General features: G+C 34.5%; 1 protein-coding gene across 1 annotated transcript; it reads left to right on the top strand.

Moving 5' to 3' along the window:
- Positions 1 to 6879: 6879 nt before the first annotated feature.
- On the top strand, positions 6880 to 8679 carry LOC114724449 (uncharacterized). The gene is made up of 2 exons (XM_028910795.1): positions 6880 to 8395; positions 8639 to 8679. Exons 1-2 carry the CDS (start codon positions 6880 to 6882, stop codon positions 8677 to 8679), a joined length of 1557 nt encoding a protein of 518 aa, XP_028766628.1.
- Positions 8680 to 11206: the final 2527 nt, after the last annotated feature.

The following is an 11206-nucleotide window of genomic DNA, read 5'->3' as shown; positions in this document are numbered from 1 at the left end:
AAGCATGCCCGATATATATATATATATATATATATATATATATTTTACCTGGGCCGATAAAATGTAAGGTATCCGCATCCAACGCTTTTTCTCCTTCCCTGTGTGTGGCTGTGTGTGTGTGTGTGTGATCAATTAAAAAACCGAGTGTCTATCATCGACAAAACTTTTCAGATGGCGTCTCGCATTCATCATATTGATACCTCCCAGGATGATTGTTTAACAAATACTTGTGGAAATATGATTGTATACTCCAGGTTCGATTGTAAAGAACTGTCTCTGTCAAACGTATCGTTATCCTGTTGTTGTGACGTGAACGGAGAAGGGAAGCACATATATCTTAATAATAACTCGTGAGATTTTTAAAGTCATATCATTTGGATAGTTCCCTTGATATGAAATCAAATTAACTAATTTAAATTATTTATATTCATATTTTTTTAAACTAATTTGTATTATTTATAAATTGATATATAATCTAATGATTCACACACATATTTTAGTATGATTATATAACACATATTATAATTAAATAATTTAGTAATTTTTTTATCTCACTAAATTAATTAATTGGGTCTTGTATTAATAACTAGAAGTAGTATAAATCATTATAAAGTATTTGAGTTATATTGTTCATACAATACATGAATAAAACAATAATCACAGGTCTGCATATTTTACATGCCATGGCCACCTACGCTATCACTCACAGTTAAATTTTATGCATGTATTAGTTTATAATGAATAATGTAATACTACCTCCGATTCTTAATATAAAATCTTATTTAATATTTATTTTGATCTTAAATATAAGATTTCAATCCACTTTGTTTCTTATATTTATACATTTTGTTCTAAGATAATCCTTCTAACAATGATAATTCTAGCTAATATACTTGATTAACAAGGATATTTTTAAAAAAAACACATATTTATTATAAATAACTAATTTAATTTTTTTAAAAAAAAATTAAATTAATTAACTAATTTTTATAATTAGAATCAGAAGTAGTATAATTTTATTGCATTTGCTGCTGAGTATTCTAGTAAATATGCTTTTTTGACCAGCTCTATTAACTATGCTTATACTACTGGATAATAGTAAAAATTTATAGAGGAAACAGGGATTCGAAGGAGGCGTGATGAGTGCGAAAGGACATCTGAGCTTGATTCCGTGAAAATGCCAGGGTGGTCATGTTTATTATGTGTATCGAGGATTGGACCCTACCAGCCTCCGTCTACCATCCGCTCCACCAATACTTTCTCACCCTCACATTTTTTGTCGGCAGGGGCGGCTATTTTTCTCCCAGTAGCTTCATAATTCAATATTACAACTCATTCTAAATTTAAAATTTATTTTGTGATACAATTCACGTTACAAAAAAAGAAAAAGACAGAAAAATACTAACTTAATTTCAGAATCACCAGAATGTCCGCTGAATTTGAAAAATGCCATTTTGATCATATGAGACTAAATTGGTATTATCATGTCAAATGAAAAGACCAAATTACCCTTCTTTTTAAATATTGTTTTTAAAGTATCACAGTCCCACTGGCCGGCCGATCACCGAAGCTCCGGCAACGACAGTCAACGGAGCTCTAGCAATCGGCTGACAATTGGTCACCGGAGCTCCGTCGGTCAAAAATATTTTTCTTGAAAATTTTTACAACTTCAGTATAACGATAATAACTTTTGTGACGCTATTAACAACTTCAGTATAACAGTTAACAACAGGTTTTCTGGAAAATTCAACAAGCTTTGGTGGCCGAAAATAAATTTTTAAAAAATGTTTACAACTTCAGTATAGCGGTTAACAACTTTTGTAACGCTATTAACAACTTCAGTATAACAGTTAACAACAGAATTTTGGGAAAATTCAATAATTGAACACCGAAGCTCCGGCGTCCGGAAACAATTTTCTTGAAATTTTTTACAACTTCAGTATAACGGTTAACAACTTTTATAACGCTATTAACAACTTCAATATAACAGTTAACAACGGGTTTTCTGGGAAATTCAACAAGCTCTGATGGCCGGAAATAATTTTTTTGAAAATTTTTACAATTTCAATATAACGGTTAACAACTTTTGTAACGTTATTAACAACTTTAGTATAGCGGCTAACAATAAATTTTTTGAGAAATTTAGCAATTGGTCGCCAGAGCTCCGTCATTTTTTGAAAATTTTTACAATTTCAGTATAACAGTTAACAACTTTTGTAATGCTATTAACAACTTAAGTATAACGATTAACAATAGGTTTTTGGAGAAATTCAACAATTGGACACCGGAGCTCCAACAGCCGAACAATTTTTTTTGAAAATTTTTACAACTTTTGTAACGCTATTAACAATTTCAGTATAACAGTTAACAACAGGTTTTTGGGAAAATTCAACAATTGGTCGCCGGAGCTCTGACGGCTGGAAACAATTTTTTTGAAAATTTTTACAACTTTAGTATAACGGTTAACAACTTTTATAACACTATTAACAATTTCAATATAGCGGTTAACAACAGGTTTTTCAAAAAATTCAACAATTGGTCGCTAGAGCTCCAGTGGCTGGAAACAATTTTTTTTTTTTAAATTTTTATAATTTCAGTATAACGGTTAACAATTTTTGTAATGTTATTAACAACTTCAATATAGCAGTTAACAATAAGTTTTTCAAAAAAATTCAAAAAGTAGCATTTTTACAACTTCAATAATGTCGTTAACAAGTTTTGTAACTCTATCAACAACTTTAGTATAACATTCAACAACAGGTTTTCTTAAAAATTAAAAAAAATGGTATTTTTATAACTTTAACAACTATTTTTTTAAATTTTTTACAACTTTAGTATAATGGTTAACAACTTTTGCATCTCTATTAATAACTTTGATATAACAGTTAACAACAAGTTTTTGAGTTTGTTAATGGCATTATTGAAATTGTAAAAATGTTATTTTTTGGATTTCTTGAAAAATCTATTGTTAACCGCTATACTTAAGTTGTTAATAGCGTTACAAAAGTTGTTAACCGTTATATTAAAGTTATAAAAATTTTCAAAAAAATTATTTCCGCCCATCGAAACTTGTTGAATTTTTCAGAAAATTTGTTGTTAATAACATTTCAAAAGTTGTTAACCGTTATACCGAAGTTGTAAAAATTTTTAAGAAAATTGTTTCTGACCGCCGGAGCTCCGGCATCCAATTATTGAATTTCCCCAAAAACCTGTTGTTAACCGCTATACTGAAATTGTTAATAGCATTACAAAAGTTGTTAACTATTACGCTGAAATTGTAAAAAATTTCAAAAAATTTATTTCCGGCCGTCAGAGCTTGTTGAATTTTCTAAAAAACCTGTTGTTAACTGTTATACTGAAGTTGTTAATAGCGTTACAAAAGTTGTTAACCGTTATACTGAAGTTGTAAAAATTTTCAAAAAAAAAATTCTGACTGACGGAGCTCCGGTGACCAATTGTCGGCAGGTCGTCGGAGCTCCAGCGACCGGCCGGGCAGTGGGGCTGTAATACTTTAAAAACAATATTTAAAAGGAAGGGCAATTTGGTCTTTTTATTTGACACGATAATGCCAAATTGGTCTCATGTGACCAAAATAGCATTTTACAAATTCAGCGGACGTTCTGGTCATTCTGAAGTTAAGTTAGCACTTTTCTGTCTTTTTCCCTTACAAAAATAGGCCATATATTTAAAGTGAAAGGTAATACTTTAGTATCAGAAAATAATAATTAAAAATTTTATTAACGATGACACAGTGAATTAAATGTGTTTTTAAACAAAAGATTTCAATTCATTGTGTTCCCTAAATATCCCTAAGAATTATAAAAAAAACTTCTTCCAATCATCCAATATACATAATTAAAGAGAATAGTTTAAAAATATTAACATACACATATAACTTTTTTTTTTGAGCAAAAATTAACATACATATGTAACAAATAACTAATTTAACTAATTGTTTTAATATTCATGTGTATTTAGCTTTTTATAATAAGAATAGTGGCATATCTGATCTATTTCGGCGCAAAAAAACGATTCATTGTTAACGTACCCGAACTCGTTCGATAAGCACACGCTATTATGGTAATGACGTCCCTTCATCCGCCAAAATTTTGCCCTCCAAAAGCACTATGTCAGCCTCCAACAACAACAACAACAACAAGCATTATCTCACTAGGTGGGGTCAGCTACATGAATTACACGACGCCATCGTGCTCTGTCAATAACCCAATCCTTAGATATGTTGTTGACTAGGAGGTCTCGTTCAATGACCTCATTAAGCGTTCTTCTTGGTCTTCATCTGTTCTTTTTTATAGGACTCCATCTTGTTTGATCCACCCTCCTCATCGGGGCCTCCAATGGCCTTCTCTGCACATGTCCAAACCATCTTAAGCGATTTTCAACCATTTTCTCTTGGATAGGTGCCACACCGACTCTTGTTCTGATATTTTCATTTCGAATCCTATATTTTCTTGTACGACCACACATCCATCTCAACATCCTCATTTCTGCTACCCCAACTTTGCGCTCTTGTTTTCCCTTTATTGCCCAACATTCACTACCATACAACATAGCCGGTCTTATAGCAGTCCGATAAAATTTTCCTTTAAATTTTTCTTTATGTCAGCCTCCAACAGCACACGAAAATTTGCATGGGCAGTCAAGAACTCGAAACAAGCCTCCGTCAATTCTTCTACGTCACTGAAGTGAGCTTACACGCTAATAATTGACATTTTGTGTTGGATATAAATTCCGTCTCTTGTAGTGTATATTTAATAATGTAGTACTACTCCGGTTCTAAATAATTATACTACAAAATATATCTTATATTTAGAATCGGAAGAGTAGTATTTTAGTACATTAAGTTGAACTTTTCCAAATTTAAAAGCTCAATTAAAAATAATGAACTGACGATCGTGTTAATATTTGGCGGGGCAAAAAAAGAGCGTGTTATGCTAAATGTATTCCGTCTATACTATAATGACTTATAAACAGTTTTTTTTTATTATTATTTATAAAATATAAAATAAGTATACGAGGAGCGTTTTATTTTAATTTATACGAAACGTGTTTATAAATGATTTTAATCATAGATAAATAGGAACTTATACGTTTAGCGATCTGCTAGCATGGTGCCGTGGTGTGAGGCTTAAGATTTTATTTTCCATTTGACTTACTGCATGCAACACCCGCCTGGGTGTTTGTTTTTTTTTTTTTTTACTTTTTATTATAGGTTTGGGGGTTGTTGTTGTGGAGTCATGGATCAAAATTGAACTCTACTGGACCACCTTTTCATCTGGAAAGGAGTAAAATGCAATTTAATTGGAGTAAAATTTTCAGCTGATGGACCCTTTCTTCAGCAAAATTTCAGCTGATTACCTTTGAAAAGCACAATTATCAAGTGATCAGAATCTATAAAGGACTGATCACTGTGATTGATATTTGTTTTTAACTAAAAATATACAGTTATGTTTACGTGATATAGCATAGTTGCCCGAGGGCATCCTCATTATGAGTTCAAATTAACTTGGTTGATGAGCTAATAGACCCGACCTATTTAACGGCAATAAATAATATCAGAGACAGCTGTTCATGAATACATATTTGAAGAGCTAATTGTCTAAATGTCTAATGTTACACGAAGGGAGGAGGTGCATGAAGCACCGACTTTTTCCGGGTGCATTTCTGTGCCTCAAAATATTTTATGATATACTTAATAGTTAATATTCTGAAATATTTTTTTAAATACATCTAGTACTTTAAAATATTTTTTAATGCATTTAACATCATAGAGTATTTCTTAAAATGCTTATAGTAGACGCATTCCAAAATATTTTTGTTTGCATTCAATGCCAAGGCAAAAAAAAAAAAAAAACTAGATGTATTACAAAATATTTCATGGTGCTGGATGCATTTACGGAAAAAAATTTAATGGTACTGGACGCATCTTAACTTTTATATAAATTACTCTTCTGATCCTTAATATATAATCTAATTAATTAATTTGAGTAGATTAATGATAGTAGTTAACATGATACGTTCTTTTAACTTTTTAAAATATCCTAAAAATCTTCATTAACTAACACCCTCTGTTCCTATCCTATTTAATTATTATTGAAAAAATATTAATAAGGTTAATTTAAAAACTAAGTTAACAAGGAGAGTATTTTAGAGTACTAACTTTTTAATGCATGAAAATATGGGTAACGGCAATCCATTAATTCTTAACGTAGGCACGGAGGTGCCCACGGGCAAATTTTTCTAAATATTTGTGCTGATGTTACTAATCCTATCAGTACACGGTTAACACTACTGAAAAACATGTAAACGATTTAAAATTTCAAAACATTATAAAAAATTAAAAGCTCAGAATTATACTAAAGAACAAGATAGAAAATCTTCAGTAATCGTTATCAATCCATATTTATCATAAAACATAATCTTATATATCATCAAGTTTTGTAGAATTAACATATCTCGTGTCGGTCTCAAAAGGTCACTGTGCGTGGGTTTTTTTAAAAAAATAAATCAATTATAACGAGTCAGCGCTAACAAAATAAAAATTTAAAATTTATCAATATAAATATTTTGGGGTCAAGATTTTGAAAACTAGATAGATCACGCATTCATAGTTTTATATCGACGTTAGCCTATATATGGAATACGGCTATACAAATGTACATTTTCCTAATATCATAATAAAGGAACAAAGAACGACAACAACGTTGTGGGCAAATAGAACATAGACGGCGAAGCAAACAACCGGATCGCCGAAGGGCGTCATAACTCTTCTTCGTTATCGTTTCCAAAGCGTCCAAAAAACAGAGCAAGTTAAAAGCTTCGCAGCGTTTTTGACAGCCACAGAGCAAAGCAGAGACGAATATGGGTTTACTGGCGAAAATAAAGGCGAAGTCTGGCAGTAACGCCAGCACTGCCGATAACACTAGCAGGAACATGGGTCTTCTGGTAGTCTTCTTCCCTGAAGACGATTCTGCCATTGCCGACAAGAGCAAGCTTTTCTCTTCCCCCTCTATTGCTTCATCTTCATCATCTTCTTCTTCTTCACCTTCACCCTCTAGATCACCTGGTTCCTCCTTCAGAAGAAGAAATTCCAGTTTCCTCCTCTCTAAAGCTCAATCCACCATTTCAATCTGTGCGCTTTTCATCTTCATCACTCTTCTTCTCTTCACTCTGTCCACCTTCGAACCCTCTAATCCTTCTCCCCGCAATACCCTTATGCATAACCCCCCTCGTCGATTCCTATCTCAGAAACCTCCCACCATTCGCAATATTCCCAACAATCCCACTTCGAAATCCAAAATCCACAATTGGTTACCCCAAATGTGGTGGAAACCCAAATCGTACGAAGCATCAAAGATCGAGTATTCTTTCCCTTCAACTGCTCTACAACGAATGGGTACCCTGTATCGAAGAGGAACCAGAGCCATGAGTGATCTCGTTGTGGCTCACGTGGTTGAAGACACCACCGACGATGAGCTCCGTTTGTTTCTCAGAGTTCTGCACCGGTCTGGTCTCACTGCTAGAGCAGATGTCGTTTTCATCTTCGCTTCTGCTTCTTCGTCTTCGAGCTTCGGCTCCATTATTCAGCAAGAGAACGACTTGTTCTTGTCTCTCATTGACCATTATACAGAATTGAACCCGACGGACCCGAGCCTTAAGAAGAAGCCGGAGTCGAATTTCGACGGTGCTCGGTTTTTTAAGGTTGGAAAGAAGGGAAAGGTAACTGGGGAGCCACTGTGGGGGAAGAAATCCCGAGGCAATATCACAAGACCAGAAGCAGAGGAGGGCAGCAAAGAGGCGGCTCAGTTGAGTTACGGGTCGGTTCTCAGCTTCGACGCCACTGAACTCGACCCGGAAAACTCGCTCGCCGGTTTTCTAGATCATGTTCCTTTAAAATTGCGAAGATGGGCATGTTATCCCATGTTACTGGGCCGAGTCAGGCGGAACTTCAAGCACGTAATGCTCGTGGACGCGAAGAATCTGGTGGTTACAAGCGACCCACTGGGACGAGTCAGGAATCGGAGCTCCGAGTCCGTTTTTATGTACTCTGTACCGGACAGTAAACACAGTAAGAAGACCCCTGAAAAAACTCAGTCTAACCGCCCGGTTGACTCTGCCGTCGTAATGGGCGGCGAGCGTGGAATTCGGAGATTATCGAATGCGATGTTGATAGGGATCGTTCGAGCCGCGACGCAACACAAGAGGAAGAACTTGGTGTCCGAGTCAGCAATATTGAGTCAACTCGTCAACAACGGGTTTGTGTTGAAGAGCGTCGATTTGATCACAGCGCCCGAGTCGATACCGGACGCGACCTCACTCGGACGCCGCAACTCGGTTGCTTTTCCGTCATTGTGGGATCATCCCATAATTCAACGTGGTACGAGTAATCGTGAGTTAAATTCTGTTATTACGAAACAATTATGTTCCTCTCACATAGATTCTTCTGTTTATAGAGATTGTTAGCAAAGCAGATAGACAGTCCTGAGAAAAGAAAATAAATAAGGGTGAAAATAAACCCCCAAAAAAAAAACTTTTAAATTCACGCCTATGGTCACCGTGTGATTCGATCAGTTTTGTTGTAATACTTGTACATGTTCATGTTGGGATTATATTTTTGTAGCTTTGTATGTGGAGCAGTGTGAGCGGAGTAGAGATGAGTAGCTGACAGTGAAATTTGACCACGCATCCCAAATTAAACCCTCTCTTGCTTCTGGACCCTTGACTTTGGTCCTTTTTCCAAGATGTCCATTGCTGGTCAATTAATTAATTATATTGAAAATTAGGGCATAGCTAGATCAGCCATTGATGCTGGATGTGTCAGGGAGCATTAAAACGCGCTCATATAGATTAGATTAGAGTTGCTTCCTGGAGAAGAACCCAGATGCGAGAAAAGGTAAAGCGAAGGAAAATGGAAAAGAAAATGGGAGGAAGGGGAGGATGGAGGGGCATGTGGTGCTGAACTTTTAGGCTTGAGGCAGTGTCCGTGTTGGTAATTAATAAGAAAGAGGATGCATTAATTTTCGGAAAATTCCATCTTTTAAAGAAAAAGGTAACAAAACGTCTTGATTACGCGCCCTTGTCTTTCTCTTCCCCCGAAACAAGGCCTTTTGGGACGTGCCCTCTTCAGCACTACCACTACTTCTACTGATCTTGACTTTGTAGGCTGTAAAGTTGAGTGAAGGTTTATTTTTAAAACCAAGAAAGGGCAGTGATGGCGTACAATGTGTTTGTGTTTTAGTAGTTCTATAAATGAAATGGAGGAATGATCTCAGAATTGAGCCAACCAAGTTCATGCTCATTCACTTTACCATTTATTAATGGTAACCCACTCGTATCCCCACAAAGACATTTGCCAACCTTGCAACTTGCCCATTAAGTAAGGATCATCCTCTTTTGAACAGGGGATTTCAATTTATCGACTTCTCTTTCTCTTTCATGAGCAAGATCTCTTCTTCTTTTTTCAAATTAACCAGACTAATTTACTAGTATCACTGTATCTCTTCGAATTGGCCATGATAACGTGAAAACATAAACAAGCTAGGGGTAATGAAAGTGTGTGTTTCATTTTGTTGGGGAAAAGATGTTTGTTTTGGCTTTGGATGACTACCAGTGGGGAAGTGATCCAAAACCGTCTTTTCGTGGTGAAGGCCAACTCACCGACACCAATTCATGTCGTCTACGTGTCACTCCATAATTGATTCCGGACTCACCCTGTTTTTTCTTCCCTCTTAGTTTCTTTCCTTTTTTCTTTTGCCAACCTTCTTTCTTGGTTTCTGTAGGATGGACAAGTCTCCACTCGACTACGATTATATTATAGGCTAATTTTCCTTTCCTTTCAAAATCTTTTGCATTCTTTAAACCAAGACTATAATTTATCATTAAAAAATTCAAAGCAAAACAATAATACATGAACAGTGAGACGAATTCTCCAGAAAATCAAAAGGGAAGCCAAATTCATGTGTTTCTCAATGTGCCTGTGGGACATCTATATATACTCCTCCGGTCCTTATTATAAGACCCAATTTGACTTTTTATTTGGTCCTAATTATAAGACCCAATCCATTTTATCTCTTATATTTATGTATTTTTTTCCAAGATAATCCTTCTAATAATGATAGTTTTAGCCAATATACTTAATTAGCAAGGATATTTTAGGAATGACAACACTTATTTATTATAAATAACCAACTTAACTTACTTCCTTAATTTCCTCAAATAAGTCAATTGGGTCTTATAATTAGGACCGGAAGAGTATAATAATTACAAATACTGGAATCTCTTTGGTTTTGGCCCACACTTGTTTTGACTTTGGTTACCTATATTTTTCATGTGCTTCATGTACAGCTATGAGAGATCTTAATTTGTGCGTCCTCAAATTTCCCATGTACACACTCTGTTCTTCACCTGTTCGCTTCCTGTTCCTGTTATCTCAGCTAAAATTTATGTCATTATTTCTAATTGTTAGATAAGGCCAATAATTCAGTATTGCAAGAGCCAAAATACCTTTTTTTTTAGTCATTTTTCTTCTTTCTTCCTAATCAAATTAAGCACAACGTGCCAGCAGCAATCTGTGGGATCGTTTCACACAAACACACACAGCGTTCACATGATAATTACTTGTGCGAGTTGATGAAGAAAATTTATAAATAATGAAATGTATATCTCAACGCTCCTTGACAAGAAGGAAGAATCCAAGGCTTTTTGTAATTGACAATGGCCGATCATTGTTTGAGATTTTGAATTTATTCACTGACGCGGCTTGCTAGATTAAGTGAGCAAGCTATATTTTATAATATAACAAGGTTGAAGTAACCTGAATATATATACATATATATAAAATAATTAAAGCCTCTAGAGGCATTTTGCCGTAGGAAGCACGAAACACAAAATCTATATACTCTTCCGGTCCTTAATATAAGATCTAATTGTTGAGTTGGTTTTGATCATAAATATAAGATACATTTCTCATATTTATCAATTTTCTCTAAATTATCCCTATAGAAACTCCTTTAACCATAATTAAGTAGAAGAAGAAGATAAAGTATTAAGAAAAATGATTATGGTGTTTCAGGAAAAACATGTCACATTTCTCATAATTAACTAACTTACCTAACTTCCTTAATTCAATCAAATTAGTTAAATAGGTCTTATATTAAGAACCAAATAAGTATATTATCTTTAAGAAAGA

The sequence above is a fragment of the Neltuma alba genome, unplaced genomic scaffold, assembly GCF_004799145.2.
Source record: "Neltuma alba isolate B1F8T4 unplaced genomic scaffold, ASM479914v2 tig00012189_pilon, whole genome shotgun sequence".
Classification (NCBI taxonomy): domain Eukaryota; kingdom Viridiplantae; phylum Streptophyta; class Magnoliopsida; order Fabales; family Fabaceae; genus Neltuma; species Neltuma alba.
The sequence above is the reverse complement of the archived record's forward strand: the minus strand, read 5'-3'. Positions and strand labels throughout refer to the sequence as shown.

Coding starts and splice junctions, on each gene's coding strand:
- LOC114724449 (XM_028910795.1), top strand. CDS start 6,880: ATGGGTTTACTGGCGAAAATAAAGGCGAAGTCTGGCAGTAACGCCAGC. Junction 8,396..8,638: donor TCATCCCATAATTCAACGTG/GTACGAGTAATC, acceptor ATATTTTTGTAG/CTTTGTATGTGGAGCAGTGT.